General features: G+C 44.2%; 1 protein-coding gene across 2 annotated transcripts in view; it reads left to right on the top strand.

Moving 5' to 3' along the window:
• Positions 1–23850, top strand: part of cox10 (cytochrome c oxidase assembly factor heme A:farnesyltransferase COX10) — a 33356-nt gene extending 9506 nt beyond the window's left edge. For both annotated transcript variants that reach the window (XM_071517664.1, XM_071517665.1), the window contains 3 exons: positions 17302–17372; positions 20514–20746; positions 22609–23850. In XM_071517664.1, the coding sequence (XP_071373765.1) occupies positions 17302–17372; positions 20514–20746; positions 22609–23039 (735 nt within the window). In that variant the 3' untranslated portion in view covers positions 23040–23850. The remainder of the gene's footprint in view (positions 1–17301; positions 17373–20513; positions 20747–22608) is intronic.
• Positions 23851–25035: the final 1185 nt, after the last annotated feature.

Here is a 25035-nt window from a genome sequence, read left to right as displayed (position 1 = left end):
GCAGCTTGACCTTCTAAATATCTTTGGAGCAGAGTATGATCCAAACTATTGAAGTAGTCAACCATAATTGGATAACATTAAGCCAACGATTAGGTTTTTCCTTGAAACACTTATGGGACTCCCTGCTCTCTTGTCACCTGTTAGGTAGGTACAGAATGAGGGTTGTGTCCCCGTACGTTCCAGTGCAGTTTTAAAGACGCCATTTGCATGCATAGGGAGCATCATCAGAGGCAATGTACTGAGACGCAAAGTGAGAGTGTAGGGAAGACTGAGCAAGTACAGGCTCTTTTAGGACAGTCATTCATTTTGCTCTGGGTGTGTGAATGTGTTGCTCATTAAAATTGAAATTAATCGTTTTCAGTTTTTCTACATGGCTAATAAATTTCCACCACGATGCCTGGTAAAGTCACATAATTATACAAATATGGAAATTACTTTTTTGGGAGGTGGAAGGTGATAAATCAGCCCTGTGCCAGTCTTGTATACAACAAATACAAGAAGTAATTTGACCCTGTAGGTTATTATACTACACTGTTCTACATTTGATAATAGACTCCATACAGTTCCAGAATAGTTGCCGTTGACTGCAGTGATACAAACTCAATGCAGGGTGTAGTGCTCTATCAACAGTGCAATAGGTAGTAATAACCTCCCCAGGCTGGGCTGGCTGCACCACCACTGGGCCCCAACTCTCAAGGTTGCCCCAACAATTTTCTAGAATTTGGCTCCTGTCATTGTAGTTTGGGGTACGTCACATAACACTGTACCTCCTTGAGAGGATCATTAGCTGTAACAAGACCTCATAGCCGCTCGGTTAAAGCCCCACCAACCACTGCATCTTCAAAGACAATGACACCCCTCCACCCTGGATTTGTATCTGTCCCCTGCTGAGAGGTAGTAACAGAAGATACGGTTTCAAACAGGCACCGTAGAATACCTCTAACATGATGACATCGCTACCCTTTCTGTGCAATTTTTTTTTGTTCTGTTTGAAAATTGCCCCCCCACCTCCTTCATACCACAGTCCACTTGAAGAATTGCATCAAATACATCGTTTCAAAATAACCCCCATGCTGAGGTCATACTGTATTTGTTTTTCTTGAATATCCATTTTGCGTGAAAGGCTTCAAAGAGATCATAAGACAGATGGAGTGCTAGTAGTAGGAATCAATCCATCAGAACTAGTCATATTAGTTCCACTGTGAGTGTGTAATTGACTGTTTAAGACTGTTTTGTCTGTCACAGGATAGTGTTTCGGGTGTTTTTGTGGGGCGCTTTTTGGAGGTAAAGGTCTAACACATCAGAAGCCTGGCCAAAGGAGTGATTTAACACGAACTTGATCCCTTCCTCAGCACAGATGCTGCTCCTAAGATCTTGTTTTCCAGCAGCTTTGTTAAAACAAAACAGCAAGCTGACCTTTGCCATCGGTAGCTTTAGATGTTTGCATTGCCGTTTTCCACCAAGCTGTCAGTTGACCCAGGGAGAAGGGATGGAAATTCTCTTAATCGCCTGGCAAGATGGCACGAGAGTGACTCGATGGGTGTCTTTCATTCGGTGCTGGATTAAAATGAATTTTTAACTAGACAGCCCTGTTTAATAGTTAATTTCCTTGAAGTCTTTGTCTCTGTCAACCACAGGGTGCCAATCCATTTCAAACTGTACAAATGGATCTCTTGTAGCCTCAGACAGGAGACAGATGCTCTCCTCTATTAATATGATGAAGGATAACTCCACCTATTATATTTCCCCAAGAAAAATGCCTGAGGGGGAGTAAGAACAAATACGCTGCAAGTAAAATGATGGTGATAATATTCTGATGTCCAATAAATAGCCTATATCAAGTATTGGTTTTGTTTAGCAAAGTTTACTAGAGTGTCACTGAGAATATAGATAAATATTGGCATCAATAAGTGATATTGATAATGGTATCAGTATCAATACAATTTTAACAATAGCCAACCCTAGTTTGCACCTAAAAGGAATCTCTACAAAATGTACACTCTGTGCATCTTATTTGACTTACTCACCAGCCAGTAGACTTAATGTACTTGCATTACTGTCAGTTGTAGAATATATGCAGTGAGGCAGTCCAGCGTACAAGTCCATTGAAATCAGTCCAGGAACACGTTTTTTTTTATGCTTAATGAATTAAATATATGAATCCATCGTAGATGTGAAATGTTGATTTTTCTTCTTGTGAAGGGGAATTGCAGGCAAAATGCAGCCTTCGTGATTAGAACATGTTTCATGTCTGGGCAATGTTAGTCTGAGCTAGGAGAAATCTAGTATTGTCCATCATGCCCACTGCATGCATGTGTGCTCATTGATTAAATCATCATTACTTAGTTAGCAGGCAGCAGGATATAAAGAGGCACGCTCTCACGAAACAAATTCCAGTTATTTTTGGTTCTATGCCTCAGAGGCCAACTACTTTTATATGATACATATATTAAGCCCTGGAGCAGTTTATATTTTGCTAGCTCAAATGGTTGATTTCAACATATGAAGACTTTTTTTCTTCCAGCCCCAACAGCCCTTTTTTCTCTTTGATCCTATTACAGCCAAATAGTGGCAAGCAAAGACAGGTGACTCTCTATCTGATAGGAGGATGAAGTGTGCGTGACTTGAGTAATAATCAGTAATAGGCGTTCTTTAAAAATGTGTCAGTCAGCTGAAGATGCCTTCATTGAAAAGAAGAGGAAAACATGGCCTCTCATGGGAGTTGCCCACAACACGTCATCTTTTGTGACCTGAAATCATCCTCAGACGCACCTCTACTCACACGCAAGGTGTCTCGCGGGGCCGCAGCTTGTTTGAGCAAACACACCTCACCACAATAGAGTTGCTGTCATCTGTGGAGAAGAACATGACTGACTGATGGGCAGGTGGAACCCTTCCTCTCCACCTTCTTGCTCCTCCTTTGGGTTTTGACAAAATGCTGTGATTACGGGCTTCAGTGACCAACAAGATGAGTGGTAGACACCATCAAGACCTGAGACCTGAGTCAGAGGGGGAAACCACCCACTACAACAGTGTCTGTCATCAGGGAATCCTTCTCCACCTCCCACTGCGGTCTGCCTGGCCGACAGCGTGCAAGCAAAGTAAATACAACTACAGCAACCAGCACACTCCATCTGCTATATCAATGTTCTCTTTTTCCTATTACCCCTCGTTGCACCCCTGTGCTTTTTTCAGCAAATTAAAACTGGAGTCTGACCGATTACAAAGATTCAGCAGGGTATGACCAGATTGCTCTCAACGCGTATCTGAACAGCCACCTTAAATACCTGCACTGAAAGCAGTTTCTTGAACTCTATTTAGTAAACTGTGTCTGTGCCGTCAGTGTCTCAATTTCAGTTTCTTCAGTGTCCATTCTGAACCCCCTTGCCCACTGAAACAGATAATGGCATGTCAGCACCACCAAGATGCATTGGGGAGGTATCAGTTAATGAAGGCAGTCAGTGAAGAGGCCCCTGTATGTCTAGAGGACAGACTGTTCCTCTGGCACTTGTGTCACACTGAACCAGATTGCGGACTGTGATAATGGGTTGCTGAAGATGCACTCATTTTAGAAGTGGCCCTCTCTCCTTGTCATCAACCCTTTGCACTGCTGAACATTAACAGATTGAGGCCAGAGGTTCACATGCCTATTTAATGGACAGATATCACTGTGTATTAAGAGGCTTTACATTTTAGTGAATTTCATTTACTGACCGCTATCTGAAGGTTGTAGCATTATTGAAAGTCATGACTTGGACCGTCTTATGTGATTAGGTGTTTATTGCCAATATCAGTGTTGAAAGTGGCCTGCTGTAAATGTGGTAAGACTATTTGGGTGCATAAAATAGCTTTTTGTCTGTCTGCATTTGTAATTTATATCAGAGCAAAGTAGACCCTCATTGTTCAGCTATGAAACATTCCTCTAGTAAATCAGCCCAAGCCAAGCCTTAGCCCAAATGTTTGGGCTTTTTTTGTTGAGCAGCCTAAAATTACCCTGTTGTGCAATGAAATGACAGAAAAAAATAATAACTTGAGCACTGATGCAGAACTTTCTATTATCACACTAGGGTGAGCCAAGATTAATACATATGTGTTTCATGTGCAGCACCATATTGCATTAAAATCAGTGATGGAAAAGAGGATAAGAAATTCATAAAATGACTTAATGTTTTCTCTTAGCATTGAAGGATTATTATTTATTTAGCTATTTTTTTCTTTGGCCTTCCTTTTGGGTTAGTGATCAAATTAATTCACTGGGTTGTCAGGCATATCTGCAAAATTAAAGCTTTCTTCTACCAAGCATTGTAAGCTACATGCTCAAAGGGTGAGCATGTAGCTTCAGCAGATCGAGCTAGTGTAATGTAAGCTTGATTTTGTATTGTAGTATAATATTTGACACATTATTTATAGTATAATAATAAATACTTTTTTTTCGTATGGCCCAAGGCAGAAAAAATTAATGAAACTTTGTTCTGTTTGAGAATCATAAACTTGACATTTTTGTACGTGGAAGTTTCTGGGTTTAGTAGCAATCAAAAAGGAGCAAATGGAAAACTGATTGTGTTAAGTCCCTGTATCTAGGCCATCTACTTCTTTAACAGATCTCTCTTTTAGTATTTGTGTACAGTTGATATTTTTTCCCCCTGAATCTCAAGTTTGCCCTCTCTATTTGAAGGTAACACAGCCAAAGGCAAGCAGGAACACTCTATTTAATGCTGAGATCCGTGGATAATTAACAAAAGCAGCCCTGTTTATGGCATGCCCGTGAGCCAATGCTGCATGCTAATTTGATTCAAACCGAGAAGCAAGGGGCAAGGGCATCACTGTTGGAAAACGATGGTTACCAACATGCACCAAGGCTGTCCCCAAGCCTTGGTTGCACCTCATGCCCTCTGAAGCTTGGTTTAGCAATGTCATCTGGCTATTAGGCACTATCTATGTTAACAGGTTCCCTTGAAACAAAAGCCATTATGGGGTGTTCATTTATTTATTTATTACAGCAGATGCTAAGAGATAGACCTGTTATAACATGACTCACTAATTTTTTGTTTAATGGTTTTTACCATATGGCTTTCCTTGCCATTTGGTAAAAACCCTTAGAGGCATGCATTTGTTTGATGTTTGCTAGTGCCAGTATTAAGTAAGCCCATATTAGCATTTATGTGGTGAACTGTTTCTGACACCATTTTGACATGTAAAGGGCATGTTACAGGCTTTTTCTCTTTTTTATAACATTGATTGATTTGAAACATGTCATCCTCCATCACTTTGCTTTTTTTAAGCCCCTCCAGGAGCAGCAACTCTGGACAAGTAAGCATTACATTGCACTTAGTCTGTTGACAAAAATTCCCTAGAGATCTTTTTGCTGAATTCTTGTAAAGTGCTCTGTATCGGGCGAATGCCATGAAGACATCATGTTATTACCTGGCACCATAGGGAATTACACTCAGCCATTTGTCACTACTCTGTGGTTTGAGAAACTCTATCAATAGTTTCAGCTTATGCTCTTTAATACTTGAAATATGAAAAGGCATCTAGGCCTATTTTCCAGGACTCCAATGACTGTTATTCAAACTGTATTTCCTAAATCCTGTTGCCACCCAAGTTCTCAGTCCCTCCATATGTAATTGCACCACATATCCTTAACAATCTAAAAAGCTACAGGTGACATTTAGCATACCTTAAAGAGTATACTTTGCATGGCCAAGGCTTTTTGATTTGGCCAGTAGTAGTTATTTTCTAAAAGCAGGAATATAGCTAGCTGACACTGTCTGTGTCTGGCTGGGCATAGCATTGATTGTTTTCTGTCTTCTTGTTAGTCCATCCGTTCTCCTCCAGTGTTCTTTCTCTCAGCTGGGGCAGACCTACCTGCTGGGTTGGGTGTGGACCGGGGCCCCTGTTTGGCTCAGTCTCTATTTCTCTGGACACACTGCAGGTGGTCTGAAGGAATCCACTGTTGGATCTACAGCTGTGTGATGCCTTGGCAGTCTGTCAGAGGCTGTCATGTAGTAACTATTGATTACTGTTCACATGACAGACCAGAGTGTGTATGTTTATGTTCCTGCGTGTGACGTGTGCATGCATGCTTGCTCATGTTCTGATGTCTTCAGCTGTGTACCCTGTCCTCCTCCTTACGGTAGGGAATACATTTTGCTCCGTGGCTAACCCCTCCTGGAGGGTACAAAGGGAGTATAATACCACACTTTGTTTTCCTTCTTTCTTCATGCCTACAGCATAAAATTACATTAGCCCTCCATACAGTACTGCTTAATAACTGTTTTCTCTCATTTCCATGGCTCACCTGCAAGCCAGCTCTTTGAAACTTTGCCGCACTTGTCAACCCACAACAAAACAGGCTTATCTACTGGAAGTGTGGCCACAGCACTTTACTCTGCTTTGAAGGGGCTTCTATTATTAAGCTTGTGGTGTTTTATACAATGAGTAAACTAGTGGCTAAACATGCACTGCAGCTTTTTTCCTCCTCATGAACCTTTGGCATGTGATAAAAGACCTCTTCTATAATCAAGCAGGTCCAATTCAGCAGCGAGTCATGCTCCTCTCATCCTTGCTGGCATTATCTGCCTAACTACATGCCTCTAACTGCCATGATTACACAAAAAAGGCCTCCACCCCCAACACACACATACCTGCTTTTACCCTGACCACCATTAATGTTGCTGCACAGTCATTCATTCAAATAGAAGGAAGTAGCCACTATTCTGTTCCCATTCATTTTCCACCCACACAACTGTAGCCAGTTTCAGAATAACACTGCTGTGTGTGTGTGTGTGTGTGTGTGTGTGTTGGAACTTGTTTGTTTCAGTTACCCAAATCCTGGGGGTTAACCATTTCCACTATCTGCCTATCAGGTGGTGTGTGTGTGGGGGGTGGTGGTCTGCGCTTTTGCTGTCTGTCTTGTCATCTTTCTTGCCTGCAGACCTTTTATATGAAACCTCCTCCTGTAATAATTGCTTAACGAGACACGTGGTGGGTAGGGGAAAAGTGGCTCCAATTTAAACAGCCCATAGTGTTAATGGCACTTTACCACTCTGAAATCACTTCCTTTGTTTAAAAGGTACAACCTATGCTGTTTTATAGGAAATGATAGCGGAATCATGGTAGTGCGCTGTACTGTAGACAAGGAAATGTATCCCTCAGTTTTTCTGTTGTTTGCTTTAAGAAAGCTGACAGTACTTTGGTTAACCTTTCAAACAGCATGCTCACCTTCTACATTCTTTTACCTTATATAAATGTGATAAGTCTAACTAAATAAACCTGTACATTATATAATTACATGATTTTGGACATTATGTCAGTTCTTCAGTTGGAAGATTTTAACATTGTGTACATTTTCCAGTGGCCTGATGTTAATGTAGACTAAAACCCTAGTTTGGTGGCCATTGCTGTGATTTCCCCCTGGTGTCCTCTCAGAACTGCCCCAGTGCAATCACTTCCCCCCATCCAGCCACATGGAAGCGGTGACGTGCCACGTCCTGACAGAAAGCATTTTTGTTACATTCAGGGGACAGATGGTTGACAACTCACTCCTAGAACCTGTCAAGAAGCTAACTGGATTCCTTTCCACTTGAGGGGACAGTGAGAAGCGAGGGAATACAGAGAGTATGGCAGAGGGAAGGATGGGTCTCAGGGGCGCAGCTCCTGGCAGTGGAGCGGGGCAGACTCTGACAGGAACTTTGTTACCCTATTCACACAGTCTTCTCCCATTTGCTCCAGCAAACAGGATTGAAACTCATGGATAAATTATTTATTCCTGCTTTTTTTTTTTTGCCACAGCTCACTGTCTGGTTCTGTGTGTTGGGTTTACCAGCAAATATACCCCCCCCCCCCCCCCCATGCAAGCATAAATTGAATCTTTTCCTCATTCTGTTTCCTGTCACTCAAAAGCGTGAAACTAATAAAGGGGGTTAGTGGGCTAGAAGTGCTGTCCTTTAGCCTCCACATATGGCTGAAAACCACATCTTTTTTCTGGTTTATAATTAGAGATCCAATAGTGGGAGGCCATTTTTTTTAATTCATCTCCAGCCCCATGTGATGGTTGAAGAGTGCTCCCTCCCACTCTTGCAGGCCAGTTCAGAGCAGCCCCCTGATATTAACCATGTGCTCTCTGGCACCATGCTTTACTACACTGTCTTTTCCTGTTTGGCAAAAAGTAGAGTGTGTTGCATTTCAGTTTTAAAAATTTCCAGCCTGTAAATGTTGTACACTGAAAATATTTCCATATTTGTATTAGGTTTTGGGAGAATGTTGTAGTCTGTCTGGTTTTCCCTCTGCCTTGTTCCTGAGCCCACCCGTTCTGCACTCTACCGAGTTGAGCTGCATGTGTGTTATCAGAAGTCTAGTTTACAGAACATGCTGGCCAGGAGAAAGAGAGGGAGAAGAAAGGTTGTCCTGATTGTGGAATGTACAGGTTGTGTCAGGTCTCTTTGTTGGATCGCGAGGCTGTTTTCAGAAGCAGCCTTACCTTGGAGAAAAAGCAGAGGCCTGTAAGAGGCCTGTGACCCATGTCCCAGCATGCTGAAGTGCTTACCGCAAGCCAGAGATAAAAAAAAAGAACAAAGTTAAGAAACAGGAAAATTTTAACAGTTTTTCATTTGCTTTGCTTACAAATGTGGGGAAAAGAACAACAGAATGCATGTATGTGTTTCTCATAGATGGAGGAATCAGGTGGATTATCTTAACCAAACGACCCTTTGCTTCCACTCTTGAGTATCTGTAGGAAGAGAAACGGATGGTTATTTCTTTTCATTGCCAGCGGTCACAAACACAAGCACTGAAAATTACTGTTGACTAATGTGCTCTGTACATGTCATGACAGGCATCGTGTGGTATTCCTCACGATATAGCTTAGCTGAATTGTTTTGCTGTCAGGTTGACTGGTTTGAGTAATAGCAATTTGACCTCATCCAGTTTCCTTGTGAAATCAGAATTTAAAGATAGACCCTTAAAAGGGAACGCCATGAGTGATCGAGGAAAAAAAACGCAGCGAATTAGAGTTGTGTCTGTGATGCAGTCTTCTCAGAGGTCCTCATCATCCTGATTTGAAAGGCTTGATGAATGAGCCTGTCCGGAGGAGTGGATTTGGCCGTGGGTCGCTGGTGCCCACGGCTTCAACACAAACCTGCCAGAGGTGCTGATGGCTCCTGTCACATTTTTGAGAGAACAGTGAGGGCCTTCACATGTTTGACACGCGCTGCCTCCTTCGTCCACTGCTAATCACTTCTAATCCCCAAGGGGGTGAGGATGGGGGGTCCTCAAGACCTTCGGGGCAAACCATATCGGAGTGGTATTTAGGCCGAGCCCCTCGTACAGTCTCTTCATGGTCAGACACAGCTGTGGAAGAAGAATATAATCTAAACACTCGCATTCTCTCAAACATACACACAGTCATGCACATGCCTCTTTTTCAACCGCACCAAACTGTTGAGAGGCTTTCAAACTGCATGTCACGTCTCTCACACCCTCAGTTATTTGCAAATGCCCAATGATGGCGGAAAAGACTGTTTATTTCCCTTTAAACAAGTATCTTGACCACACACAGCCTAAGTTATGTATTCATCCCTCACTGTTGTATCGGCCCACTATTCCACCCTATGTAAGGCTGAATAGAGTCCAGTCCAGTGTGGACAGTTAACAGTTATCAGGAACTGGAGTGAAATGCCCTCGTTAGTAAGAATGTTAACTTATCAGGCTGAGACTAGAGATATGGCTGGCTAGCACTCAAACAAAGGAATTTGTCCTATTAGTACAACTGATGTGTTGTGAAGTGAAAATAAATGTGTCAGCCAGCGTGGCCCGATGTTTAGTTTTCTGGTTAGTTTGGCTGCAATCTAAAGGGAGGAAGTGGTTCATAGTGTGGAGTTATGTGGCGAATGGTACCAAACCACTTCGTAGAAGTCAAAATAAAGATTTGAAACACTTAAAATTTGTTAAAATTGAATCATTCCACTGAAGTCCAAGTCCAAATGTCCCAGATTTGATTATAACAGTTTAACAGTAGGATGCATATTTTGACTTGAGTGGGGAATTTATGAATGAAGGTCTTGGGTCATTAGTGGAAGGTGTAAGTACTCTTTTTGTGACATTAAACAAACATGACCTGTAATGAAATACCTCCCTCTGAGATAGAGGGATCTCTAGATCCTAGAGATTTGCTGTAATAATCGTCCCCAGTGCCATCCACTGAGAGTTTAGCCTGTAACCTGAGCCCTCCTTCACAGTAGGAGGCGCTGTGGCCTGGTCACGGCACCGCATAAACGATGAGCATAGTGATATGATATGACACACAAGGCATGTATGATGAACTAGTGCGTCGCTCCTCAATGCAGGACACATATTCCCCCAGGCCCCCTGCCATAGCAGCTTAAGACAGTCTCCTACGCAGATCCAAAATAGACACACTCATCTAGTTTGAGTCACGTACCACAAAAAATATCCTTTGTTGTCTATTGAGTTACAGCAGATGCTGTGAAGCCTTCTGTGATCAGAAGGGTTAGAAGAAAACCAGCAAGAAATCTTCCACTTAATTATAGCTGTTTCTCTTTTCTCTTCCATTTCTAGCTTTATCCCCTTGTCCCATTACTCCTTCCCTCTCTCCTGGGTCCCTGCAGCGAGGGTACAGCATGCCTCTGCCCTGCAGTAAGCTTTCCCAGATCCTGCCCATATCATCACAGCCAAAGGGACTGATTATCGGCAGGGCAGAGGTAATGCAGCTCTGCTCAGCATTAATTGGCTGATTAACATGAAGACAGTTTAGCACTTCACTGTCCCACACTCAGGCCATTAATCAAGAGAGTGGCTGTGCCAGCTGAACTCCTGCCAACAGCTCTAAACAGAGCACCATAAAGAGAGAAGAGGTGTGGGTATAGCCCAGCACGCACAGCCGAAAGGGAGACGTGATCCACTCTTTGGCTAGACAAAGTACTGCAGTCTTGAACAGTGGTGCCTAGGAACACCCAAATGAGACTTTAGTGCACAGCAGCAGTATAATGCACTTCCGTGGTTGACGGATTTAGTAGACCAGGAGAGATTGCAACTTGGCTAGCTACATCTGTTTGGGGGTCTGAGGCTAAACATAAAATGGTTCACTACATGCATCTGTTGCCGTGAGGACCTCTGAAAATAGGGGGAGATGTCTGGTTCAAAGGTTATGTGGTTTTGTTGGTCCCCTTTTCTCTAGATTTCTCCTATGTAGCCCAGGGTGCAAACAACTCAGGCTTTTCATGTCCGGATCACACCAAGTGATCCCCTATCATTTCATCACGTCTTAGGATCAGAGGGGCTGGACTAGGAACCACCGAAACATCTGCCAGCTGTCCACATGCAGCATTCCAGGCCGAGACGCCTGTCTCCTGTTTTATCTCTCACCCCCCTACTGCAGATAGTGTGAAATAAATATTGTCCTTTTCTCAGCGACAGGGATGAAGTGAGGGAGATGTAATCAACACTCTTTCTCTAACTACCTCAATGTCAGATTTGTGTTTCCAGGCATAATTGTGAAGGACTATGACAGTTCATTGGAAAAACCTAGATCAATGAGAACAAGTAGGATAAGTTAAAATATCAGTTTATTATTTCTCAGATGTTTTAGCTTGCAGATACCATGTTGAAGTTTGCACTGTGTGTTTGTGTGAGCTGCAACCAGGCGATATACTCTCTCCCTGTCCAAATGTCAGCTTGCCAGGATGATGCTAAAGGCCCTAGAGGTGTTTCATATCACACTGCACAGTCTCTTTGTCTGCATCCAACCTCCCTGCCTCCCCTCTCTGCACCCTCCTCTCCCTTGATCTCTTCTGCCCTCTCACCCGTTCTTCCTCCTTTCCCCTTCCCATGTCCATTCTTCCTACTTCACCCGTATCTCCTCTGTTACTTGCTCTCTCTCCTTTTCTCTCTTCCTTCTTCCATCCTTTCTCACTTTCCCCACATCCCTTTACTCTCCACACCTCTGTTTCTCACATTTCCTTCGGTGCTCTCTTGGTTTTGTATTAAACACCTCACGAATGACAACCCCTACCCCCCGCCCCCGCTACTTGTTCACAGTTTAATAAGCACTTTGGAAGACTGGTAAACAGGTTCTTCAAGGCACTAGTGTAAAACCACAGCATTGCTCACACAGCTCCAAGACTATTCACTTGACTCAAAAGACATCAACAGCCCATCTATGACAGCGCAGCAACTGGATTTCTGCACTAGGAACACCTTGATATAACCTTGATCTGTCTCATCAGTGGTTTAGTGTCGTGACTCGTCACGTTGCATGTCTGGGCTGTTTTTTTTCCCCATTTCTTTTCTTTCATTTGGCTTCAGAACATCTTGTACGTTTGCCAGAGCCATTGAATTGACTGCGGAAAGCTTAATCTATGTAAATCTTTGGTTGTTTGTGTTGATCAGAGAGAGTTCACAGTCGGGTTTGAAGCAGGCTTTTGAGAGCTCTCGTGTGCTTTCTTAAGTAGACCTGGCTAGCATGCATGGGAGCACCGCCCACCACTGTGGATGTTTGAGCCTGCCATTCAGCTCCAGTGTGCAAACAGGTGACATTCTGACAAGTGATGACTTGGTCTTTTTGTTGGGTTTAGCCAGTGCACCTGGGTTTCCCTCGGCAGAGCGAGAGAGACACGATGTTTAGGCCAGCTGATGTCCTGTGAGCCAAAGCTGTACAGCTGCTCAGCTGTGTGTGTTCTTGTACTTGTATGTAGGCACACTCTTGCCTCTCGAGTAAACACAGTAAATGGCGGGTGTATAGTTACCATATCGCTCTTCTCCTCCGACCTTCACTGCCTTCCCGTTATTGTTTGTGCAGGCGGCCTGGAGGTGTGTTTGTCATGTGGGGTTGGTAGGGCAACCCTTTTCCCAAGGGGAGTGCAAGGAGCGACTGGTGCGCAATGAAACACAAGTACGAGGTTGGATGCTCAACACTGTACCAAATAATAGGGAGGGGCCCATCCCTTCTTTACAGTGTTTTGTTGAGTCTGTGCACATGGAGGAGTCATATTCTTGTCCATTCTCCTTACTAAAATGGTTGTACAGGCCAGCTCCTTTAAAAGAGTCATGACAGCTACTCAGTCGCATTAAACATTTTACACACTTTGTCATAACGGCACTTCAGTCAAATCCTACAGCCTCTGTGTTTAATATTAAAACTGTCTAACAGACACATTCTGTGTAGTTTCACATCACTATAAATTATATCATGGTACAAAGCCCAGTTATCTTCCTCAGCTTCCACACAGGAACAGGAAATGCCTGCCTGCAGCCTGTTATCAATTGAGCCCTGGTGGTTGGCTGGTGGATCACGTTCTGTCTTTGATAGCCCTGAGGATCTGGCAGCTGTACCCCCCCCCCCTCCTCCTCTGCTTCTCACTTTGGTCTCGCCTGTTTTCCGTCCTCATCATCTGGCAGATAATTGTCCCTACAGTTATGGGTTTTGTGTGTGTGTGTTTGTGTTCATAATTGAAAGCAGAAGCCAGCCTCTCCATTACTTCCGGTTTTCAGTAGCAATGTTCAATGAAGTGCTCCACCAGCTTGGATCATTAGCCATTATTGTTTCGTAGATTGTGACGTACTACTGAATACTATTATACTAAAACATATGAAAATGTGACTTATTTAAGCTTCTGACATTGAAATGTATTAGCATTTAACACATTTGGGGATGTGTATAATTTTTTACTTTGGTTAGATTTCAGGCTTTTTGAGTTGAAAGATTAAGAATATATTTACTGGCCTTCTTGAGCACAAAAGGCTGTGGGTATGAATATTGACAGCAACACCTAATATGTAGCTCTCATCTTTGCTTTATGGTGTATTTGGTAGTTAATTTTTGTCACAATTTGACTGATATAACTGGTTTACCTGTCAAGCCAGGATTTAGTAGTGGGATTCTCTAGCTTCCGTTCTTGTCTGCATTCTTTCTTGGAGGAAGACAGGAAGTGGACAATCTGTGGTCTTTAGTTTCTACATGAGCCATTTTCCCAACATAGGGCCAACTCATCATGGTAATAACACAATATTGAAAGCATCATTTGTTTAGTTGAAACTGTAGCCTTGCTCAAAAATGTGGGAAATTGAGTAACATGAATAATGAGTTAACCTTGGCTGGCCCTGTTGGACCCTGCTGCCCACAGTGGAAACCAGATTGTCAGATCTCAATTGCAGGACTGTAAGACGAGTATCTTCTAGTGAAGGTTTGCTCTAAAGAGCTGATGTGGCAGTCCATCAGTTTAATAACCAGATGCACTCTGAACCATGGCAACCTGTAGACCTACCTGTGGTAACACACACACACATACACACACACACACACACACACACACACACACACACACACACACACACACATACAAATGGCCCAATCATTTTAATGCCATCATTGCAACACATGGTAGTGTTGGGCGGAAATAATGACATGGGCTGAGAGGGCCGCTGATGCAAACCAGATGAGGCACTCTGACTTAAAAGGGGGAGAGGGAGGAAAGAGAGCAGAACCGGACAAACTGTGAAATGACGACACAGCACACGCCGTGGGTTCGCTGAGTGACTGTGACATCCACATCAAATCAAAGGTACACACGGGACAGGCCCAGTCCAAACAGTCTGGGAGATGAACACTGCCGATTGTGTGTGCTGAGGCACTCTCTCTTCCCTGCTCAGCTCTCTCTTTTGCTCTCTCTCTTATTTACCCCCTGTAGTGGTACCTTATAGGTCTGCAGGGGCAAAGTGCATGGAGCACTGCTATGCACAGTATCGTTTTTTTTTTCACGTGCAGGATGGTGTTATTGGAAACTAAGTGGATTCTTGTTTTTTATGTGACCAGTGGTGCAGCGAGCTTAGCCCTGGCCCTGCCTGAGGCCTGGTTCAACACTGCTCTGCTCTGGCCTGGCCACAAACTGCATTTCTCTCTCCCGCGGCCCCTGACCTCCTGACGCGTTTCCTGACCCAGGAAATAGAATTAACACCTCAGCCCGGGCCTCGGGGTCCCACAGCCGCAGACACAGCTGTGCATCAGCCTGGCCCAGTCAGGTCAGACCCAGCTAGCTAGCGCTCCACTACGGCTGGAGCTAAGGAGGAAAGGGGAAGCGGAGGAATTTCTTTTGAGCACATGGAGAGAGCCTATTCCACCGCCAACTTTTATCACTTTGGGTGGTTTGGGGGTTTTAGTTCCACTACAATCCCAGAAGTAACTGGAACCAAATGAGGAGACATCATATTTACCCGCATTTCTAGGTGCTGTAGGCATGACTATCAAAGAGGCCCTCTTCCTCTCTCTCTCTTTTCTAATGCTAATGTTATATTCAGACTAGTAGAATGGGATTTTTTTGGAAAGCTGTGCCGTTCTCAAAATGACCACAGGTGAACTTTGCACTGTTACACAACTGCACTTTGACTGAAGACATTTTCAAGGCGGTTTTAGCTTTCCTAAGTAGCCGTAGCGGTCACTATGATCCATTTCAGGCCAGGTTCCCTGCAAGGGCTCACCAATGGCTCAGGCAAACAAGGCTCACACCACAGTCACACTTAATGCTGAGACTGACTCCCCCGCAGTGCAACTTAGTGGTACAGCCCACTCCCCAAGGTTCTTCAAAATATAAATGGATACAGTATTAAATGTATTACCATCCACAAGGTTTTTTTTTTTTTTTTTTTAATATGAAGGCTTTCCGATGTCAAGTGGGCAGTAAATTCGGAAAGTGGGGGTTGAAGAAGAGAGAAGTGGATTATCTGTTTATTAGATATTTTATGTGTGCTATATATCAGGAGTTATGGATCTTGATATTCTCCAGTCTGAGTGCTTTATCTGTTTTCTTCATTAGTCAAAGGCTCTTATGCAGGCAAACAGATACACACATGTCTCTACATACATACTCACTCTCTCACACACACACACACACACACACACACACACACACACACACACACACACACACACACACACTCCCAGATTAGCTGGTTCCTGCGTTTAAGCACCCCATGTGTTTGCATTTTAGTCACACATTGCCAATCTCATGGGGGCACTTTGAAGCATACTCCTCCAGAGCAGATCATAAAACAGGAGAATAAGTAGTTTTTCACATAGTTGTAACCCAGAACACCCCCACCACCACCTTCCAGCCCACTCCTCACTGCCCCCACCTTCCACTTCCAGTCCACTTACTCCACAAGTGCAGGGTGAGCGGAGATTTGCTATGGCAAGGCATGGCCATAGCAAATCTCTGCTCACCCTGCACCACTTCAGTCTCCGAGCTGCTCCCCTCACGTTGTCTCTCTCCACATTTTGCATAGGAAGACGAAGCAGCTAGTGTAGAAGTCCCCGTCTTGCATCTACCATGCATATAGCCTTCGTTTAGTACTGTTGTGGCCATTATAGATGCATCCAGTTGATACAAGACCTGCAACCTAACAACTTTCGGGGTACAACTACCTCACTAGTGATGCTATCAGTCTTGTTATTAATTCAATTCTTATCATTTCTGATAAGCCAAATGCGTAAAGGTTGACAGGACTAACATAGACCATACAAGTTAGGAAATAGGCAAAATAGGTCATAAAGTTTGTTCATTGGCAATCTAAAATTACTTGTGTAGTGTGTTTTTTATTTTTTCCCTCACTGACACCTTCCTTGCTATTTGTATCTTCAGACAGCTCTGTCAAAATATTGTAACACAAAACTCTACTAATCTGTCTACTAGTCTATACTAGTCTGTCTAACTCAATGTCAGTCCATTCTTTGTACCTTAAAATGGCTCAAAATAAAAGACAAAATTTGAATTTTCCAAACCACCTCTGTGCCTTTGAGTAGCAGTGCAGGGATACACATGAAAAAGTGAGACTTAAACTATAGTGATGCTGCATGTCTACATAAATACTGCATGAAAACCCATCATGATGAATTCTCACTGCTGCCAACAGTATGGGGGGATATTATCTTACAAGACTTTGATATGGAGATGTCATGCCTCAGCTTTATGCTTCATTCTGAAAGTGACAGTGAGCAGCAGTAGAGGCAGTGTTGGGTTGTGTGGCTCTGTGTCTGCGAGGAGGGTTGAGAGAGGAGACTCTGGGAATGATGGCCGGCTGACAGGATTATTGGTTACAGAGCTGACTTGCCCTGGCCGCCTCCGGCTTTGAAGATGAGACTATGTGTGTGTGTGTGCATGGCGAGAGAGAGAAACAGTGTCTGTCCCTGTTTTTGTCTGATTGGCTCTTGTGTCTCTGTGACTATGCGTGTCATTGTATTTGTGTCTGTGTGCCTCTTGCAGTAACAAACTCTTTCCTCTGTCTCCACAGTACTTTGAGGTGCCCTTTGACTCCAACATGAACCGCACAAAGAACCGTCCACTCGTCAGAGGACAGATCAGGTACAGTTTGCTGTCTTTCTGCTTATTTAACATCTGCCCCTTTTTCTCATGCAGCTCTTTTTATGAAAGAAGAGTTGGCAATGTACCTTCAGCACTTTTATTAGTTTATGGAGACAATGAAGAATGACTGGAGAGAACACAGGAGGAGAGAGATACAACAGCATAGCATGAGCTGGGGTTCAACTCCATGCAGAAGCAGCAACATGGTATTGCCAGCACAGCACACTACATGACAGAGACACTCAGCTACCGAAGCTGCCTTTTATATAATTCTTACTGGAGGAATGAGTGAATAAGTTCTCTACTGTTGTCTTGCCTACTGTCCTTATCTAGTCTTGCTGAGTGACATTTTTCCAGTGGTGAAACATGAGCTAACCACTCTGTAATAACAGCCTATGCGTATTTGCAGGTGATATTATAATGAAGAGTACACCGTAAATAAAACAGTAGTGCTGAGCACACATCCCAGATCAATTTACACTCCTCCATTCCACCATTAGTTATTATGGTGAACAGACCAATAGCTGTGTATTTAGAGTAGAGGCAGCGAGGGAAGTCACAGCTGCCAATAACAGAAATAGCATGCCAGCAGTGCTGATCCTCCCCTCCACACCTGTCAGGTGTAATGCGAGCTTGTTGCCAGGTTGGGAGGAAGGAGGGTATGGACCAATGGGGGGTGGGGTGGGGGGGTGTGTGTGTGTGTAGTGTACCTGACCTCCTCTACTCTGCTAACTCCACTGTTTAGATGACTGATAACCTCCCTATTGGCGCTCAGTGAACTGCTTGCATTGCCACGCTCCTCTAAATCTGACTCAGTAACTGGATATGCTCGTTTCTACCTGCCCCTGTGGAAGACTGCCACCCTTGAGCGGCAGGCAGACACACAAATATTCATGAACACATGCACACCAACCACACATCCTCTCCACCCATTGTCAGTACCAGGAAACCACCTCCTTTTGCACTTCATTCTTACTGGAAAAAGGGTCACCTAAGCTCCCTGTCTCTCCTTTCCTTTTTATCTTGGATGAACAAAGGCAAATGATTTGTTGATAGAATAGGATGGAATGCCTTCCACTATCAATCCAATCCAAACAAGATTAAACTAGAAAAAGCATATTGCCTCTGTTGCCTACTGTCCCAACATACGCTAGCAACGTAACCGCTTGAGGGCTGAATAGCCGTAAGTCTCATGCCATAATGCTGAAGAGATGCTAGGCGCTGGAACTTGATCTGCAGCTATCTCCGCCTAGCTTCAGGAATTCTCCATTGACATGCTGTTTAAAAGTGGACACTCGTGCTGTTGAGTTGGTGATTGAGGGTGTTCTCTCATTGACTAAACAGCCTCTTTTCTCTGGTGTTCAGCCAGTCCCTGGCTGTTGACATGACAGAATGAACTGTGTGTGTGTGTGTGTGTGTGTGTAAGTGAAAGGATAGGACACAGATACACTATCTCTCTCGCTCTTTGTTTCTCTCTGTCTCCCTCTTTCTCTCTCACACACACACACACACAACCTGTGTAGAGACAGAGAGCAGCTGGGAGGCTGGACTGCCCTGTCAAACAAGCCATCAGAAGCCCACATTCTACACATTCTCCATATCTTCTCCAGGATGAGTCTTTGTGTAGGCTAAATGATGTTCCTTAGCCAAGTCTGTCCTTACTCAGGGAGGGAGTCTATCTGCCTTGTATAATGTCAGCATCGGAAATGGATTATAATCGCATATCAGCAGGACAGAGTATCATCTCTTCCATCTTTACTGTCTTTTGATTAAGGCAATGCAGACAACGAGCTTTTGGTGAAATCTGGATGACAGGAACTCATTCTTTGTTGTGGTAGGATGTTGAACATAGTTTGAAGTCGCAGCATGTGATGATGCTGGATAGTTCTGAACTTGTAATAGTATTCTATTACAGAGTTCAGAACTTCAGAAAGAGCAGTTGATCAGTTTTATTCTCCCAACACCGACCAGCCCCTGAAACTATTGTGTTTCAATCCATGTGGGACATTCCTTTGGCAGTGAAATCTTGGTGCACATATTTGTAAAGTTGTAGTAGTTGTTTCCCACAGTTTCCTGTCACCTTGCCCTCTCTGACCACTTGGGTATTTCACAGGTAACTAAGTTTTCGTTGTAGATGAATTCTGTTTCTTTAACATAATTGGTAAATCCCTCATGTTTTACATTTTAGAGTCCTGGCCTTGATTGTGGCTTAACCAGATGGCCACATCTTCAGCTTTTTGTGTTGACATTACCCACCTGACGTTATGACTGCGGCTGTGTCAAACTGTAAGCAAAGGACAGTAACCTCACCTCAGGCTGTGTGACGCACACCCTGCCCTGACCCCCACTGAGCCAGCCACAGTCAGACTGTAGACAGCCCATAGCCAGCCTGCACGGCCCCACCTCAGCCCACATAAAACAGACATAACACCACTAATCACATTAATGCACCAATCTCCCTGCCCGGCCACACCACCAAAATAAAAGCCCTGTTTGCTTTTTGAAGAAAAGGCCTGCGTTTGGTCAAGATTTTAATCTCCCCTCTCTTTAATTTATGGAGCATTTACTGGCGAATTTGAACCAGACCTCGCCATCACTGCTTTCAATAAAAGATGAGGGGAGGAGGAGGAGGAGGAGGAAGTCTTCATCCGGCTAAAAGCCTGAGCCGCTGTGGTTTTCCTCAGCTAGTTTTGATCTCCGTCGTGTGCACATGCTCTTTGTCTTGCAGGGCTACTTTTATCCCTGACAAACTCTTATCAGATGAGCTTCCTCTAAGCCTCCCGTTTTGAGACTCAGCCATGCTCGGCTGCTGACTGAGTGTGCGGCCCCCATGGGGGGGCCGCATGTGTGTGTCTTCAGCATGTGGAGCTATCATCGTCTTATCTGTACTCTGCACAAGCCCACATAAGTTTATCATACCATAATTCCCATGTTGGTGATGGATTGCCGATATACTTACTGTGCATTTTAACTTGTATTTTATTTAAAAAATGTCTATCATCTGTACCTCCTCTTACACTTGCCTTTGTCTTTTGTTTTTCTTTCTTTTCTTTCTCTCATTCTTTCTCCATCTGCCTCTGTTTTTTGTTTTGTTTTTTATTTTTTCTCTCTTCCTTTTCTATCTCTCTTTCTTCCCTTCAGTCCCCTCCATGCAGTGTCCTTTGCTCTTGCCTGTGGAGTTCCTGGGATCGCCCTGCTCACGCTGGTGGTCAACCCCCTGACGGGCTTCCTGGGCACTCTCAACATCCTCCTCTACACCTGCTGCTACACGCCCCTCAAGAGGCTCAGCATCACCAATACCTGGGTGGGGGCAGTGGTGGGTGCCATACCCCCCGTCATGGGCTGGACGGCTGCCACAGGCACTCTGGATCCAGGTACGACCCACCAGCTGGGCCATGGGGTCTCAGCAGACACATGCATACACACACAAACACAGATATCACATTCACAGACACTCTTGAGCCCAGGTACGGGTTGCATTCAGGTCTACATGCACACACCCACGTGCACGCACACTATCACAATCATGATTCACTCGATCGCAGGTTTCATATTGTATAATGTGATAGAAATCCAGCATGTTAGTGGGGAAATTCAGCAGAGAGAACTGATGCACCCATGTTTTCTTTGCAGTCTCCAGACCATTTGTAGGTCAAAGAGCTGCCGTAATGTGTTAGAAGGTTCATATATCCATATTTGGCTCCCTAGACTGCAGTGGTATTTGGGTTTGTGGTGAAGTCACACTGATAAACTTCAACAGCAACTCAAGATATTCTAGCCAGCCACTGGGTATGGTAATCAAATCAAAAAATGCATGGTCACTGCTCAGAAGTGCTGTTTGATATTATTAAGCAGAACTTGTATTCGTATTATGTGTAATCCAGAATTAACGTGATTTTTTTCTTTGATGGCCAGTTTTACAACTTCATAAGTCAATCAGAGTTCAGTATGCCTGCAGTAGGCTGCTGGATCACAAATCCAGTATGAGGCTTAGGCCAAATCACATCATTTTGTTTCTTTACTAACCTCTAGTTAACATTTTTGTGTGAGCCATGTTGCACTTCACTTGGTTCACCAGAACCCCTCTGACCAGGCCTGACCCCGCACTACATAAAGCTTTATTTACATACGGCCCAGAGTCCTGCTGCGCTGTTAGCGAGGAGACAGAAGTGGAGAAGGAAGACTGAGGGGGGTCTCCAGCTTGTTTGGTAGACATGTTAAGTGTTCTGTTATGGCAACTGTGAAATGTGTTTCAGCATGTTACTGCCATGTCTGAGAAATGCACACACCAGTTTACATTTATGCTGCCAATATTTTGTGAGCTTTCTCAACAAAAAGTTAATCATGAATCTATGGGCTTTTCATGTGTGAAATGAAAGCAGCTCTATAGCCATTGAACTTCCACTTATTTTTAGAGGGCCGCTGAATCCATAGCAACTCATGCTATTCATACCACTTTCTAAAAAATCTGGCCTATACTGTGCCTCTGCCTTGGACAGAGGAACATGCCCTCTGAATGAACTGGGGGTTATCAAAAGATTTAGCCTAGATGAATACAGTGAATGCATCCATACAAGCCCTCTTAAACCACCCTACCCTCAGCAGACTGTCCTCTCCCAGGTCCTCTCAATGGCCTCTTAAAATTTCACTCCCCAGGCTCCTTGGAGCAGTGTGTTTAGGTTATGCTGAGGTTTCCAGTCGCAGCGCCATGCCAAAGCCTTGCCACACTGTTGTTTTCCTAAGGGATTTTATGCACATGTTTGCTAAATGCAAGACAAGCACAGTAAGACAAAAGAAAACCTGTATGTGACGCTCTGCTGGCGGCTCTGTGTTGTGGGGTCTCCTGTTACGGCTAGTGCTGGCTCACTCTGATTAGCACTTGCAATGAGCACAAGCCCACAGGCCTGTTTGTTGCCCCCACACAGGATGTGAAACACAAGCTACAGTCACTGGAAACAAAGCGCTGTGTCTTGGCTTCCTGTCAGTTTATATAGGGTAAACGTCCCTATTAAGCCCACGTACCATATAAGCCCACTTGCAACTTGTGAGTCTTACTTGTTCTTCTCTGACTCAACTGGACTATCAAATTAGGCATTTTTATTTTTACCTAATGACATGATGCCTCTGTGAAATTGTAGGTGGAGAGGAAATGGCTAAGATGTTCAGTGACAGTTTGTTTTAGCCAAATCATGGCCCTTCTCCATTCTTTTCTCTGTTTCTCCTTCTCTCCCTCTAGGTGCTTTGTTGCTGGGGGGTTTCCTGTACAGTTGGCAGTTCCCCCACTTCAACGCCCTAAGCTGGAACCTGAGGGAGGACTATTCCCGCGGCGGCTACCGCATGATGTCAGTCACGCACCCTGGCATGTGCAAGAGGGTGGCTCTGCGCCACAGCCTGGGCCTGATCGGGCTGTCGGCCTTGGGGCCCGTGCTGGACGTCACCACCTGGACCTTCCCCATGGTCTCCCTCCCCATCAACCTGTACATCAGCTACCTGGCCCTCCGCTTCTACCGCAAGGGAGACCGCAGCAGCGCCCGCAAGCTCTTCTTCTGCAGCCTCTGGCACCTGCCCATGCTGCTGCTCCTGGCGCTCACTTGCAAGAAGAGCCGCAAGGACCAGGAGGCCTCGACTCCGGCTGCTGCTTCCCTGCCCCTCGCTCTGCAGAGCTAACTGGATTCATAAGATGCCTCCGAGACCTCCAGACACACCCACCCTTATTTTAATGGAGATATTCCTTCAGTGTCTCCCCCTACCACTGGTAGCGTGATTGCAGGGTGGGAGATGGACACATTATTTGACCTGTGTACGAGTGTGTTTTAGTTGAACCTATGGTGCTCACTGCAGATCAGGGAGTGGGTTGGAATTGGCTTGGCTGAAAATAGTTGATTACAGAAAACACACTGAATTATTAAATCCCTGAGTTACATCAGGTTGTAATCATTTCAATGTGTGTACATATTCTATATTTATTTATATAGGTGCCCGCTAGTCCCTGTCCATGTTGTACATGACTGATGTTAAATAACGTTGTACAGTGTAAATTGCTGCTATGGATCTGCACAGGGGCCAAAATCTGCAAGCAACCCTGATGCATTGTGTAAATGCAGAATGATCTTAAGAACAGAAGGACATCCGATGGACCTTAAGATGTTATGTAATGGAAAGATAACAGTATGTTGATTCAAGGTTTGTCAGTCGGTTCATGAAAATAAAACAAATATGAACGAATTCATAAGCAGCTCAGGCACTGCACTGAATATCTGTAACGATTGTATAACATTGCTTGACTTTCACGTGATCCATGTTACTTGACTGTATCTATAGCTAACAGGCCTCATTGTATTTTGCTACTCTGCAAACTCACTGATGGATTTCATTCATTTGTGTAATGGTTTAATTCAACACGGTTCATCTGCACCAAAACAAGAGAATAGTTAACCCCTGTAAGAAACACAAGGGCAAATGTTCTCTGGCAATAAACGTCTCATGATTACACTGTTGTCTTTATTGTCATCATTTACTTGATTGTTTAGACTCTTTCCATTGCTCGTTTGCCTTTTCCATACTCCCTTAAAACCCAATTTAGAAGCGTTATAAATTATGCATGGATGGCTGTGTACTTGATGTAAAGACCTCACTCCGATTATGCTCTAGATTTCAGTCACTTGCACACACACTGCCCACTATCACACCTCATTAGATGTAGGTGCTGACTCAGCATACACTTAATGTATGGATTTAAGTTGCAATTATAGCCTTAGTGGACACGCTCGCGTTAAGCACAGATGACCATCCGTCCAATAAGCTCTATTTAGCAAAGCACCTCTGCACCTGTCAGTCAACATATGCTCCCCTTCCGCTCCTTACCCCTAGTTTTGGTATTTGGTTACATTTCCATCACCGCGTCCATAGAAACAAGCCCGCTTTCCCCCACGCTGCCATCCTCCCTTCATAAAAGGGGCTATGGGATTTAGCCAAGGCTGGGAGACCTGAAACGGCTAACATCCTCGTAAAGAGTCCGACCGGATACAGTGTTTCATATCAGAGGGTGAAAGGGGAGGGATTGAGCCAGCTGTTACAGTTTGGAGAATGGGAGGGGGTGAGCACACACCCAACCTGTGTGGAGATTGAATGTCAATGCCAACCTCCAGGGTTCAGCATGATGGCCTGTCATGGTTTACGACATCCGCTCCTATAGGGGCGCAATGGTGGCGGTGCTGTCTTGAAAGCGGCTCCACGCTCTTTTTTTTTTACCTCGCTGAAGCTCTTCCCTTTGGGCATATTTCCAGTTCTGATGCTGAGGACTGAGCATAAGAATTATAGTAAGTATTTGTTATATTAGATGCATCATTAAAGCTAGGCCTTGGTCAGCATTAACCTGTTGCTTGGTTCGTTAGGCCTGAACCTATACAGAGACTGAAGGTCTCAGGTGATGGAACCACTCCTCCTCACCTGCTGTCCCTGCTGAAAGGTAAAGTCCTGCTTTGAAAATTGAAAATTATTCATATTTGCCATGAAATTCACAGTGTGAAGATGTCACTAAATCTTAGTTGGACTGGCTATTCTCAGATTAGGACATCACACAAAATCACACAACTATCACTTTAAAAAGTATTTTTTTAAAGTAAATGTGATGGTTTTTAAAAAGTTAAGTAGGTCTATAGCA

Source organism: Centroberyx affinis, unplaced genomic scaffold (genome assembly GCF_046629955.1).
Source record: "Centroberyx affinis isolate AG114_WGS23_722 - 3 ecotype Tasmania unplaced genomic scaffold, CSIRO-AGI_Caff_v1 ptg000511l_1, whole genome shotgun sequence".
Classification (NCBI taxonomy): domain Eukaryota; kingdom Metazoa; phylum Chordata; class Actinopteri; order Beryciformes; family Berycidae; genus Centroberyx; species Centroberyx affinis.
The sequence above is the reverse complement of the archived record's forward strand: the minus strand, read 5'-3'. Positions and strand labels throughout refer to the sequence as shown.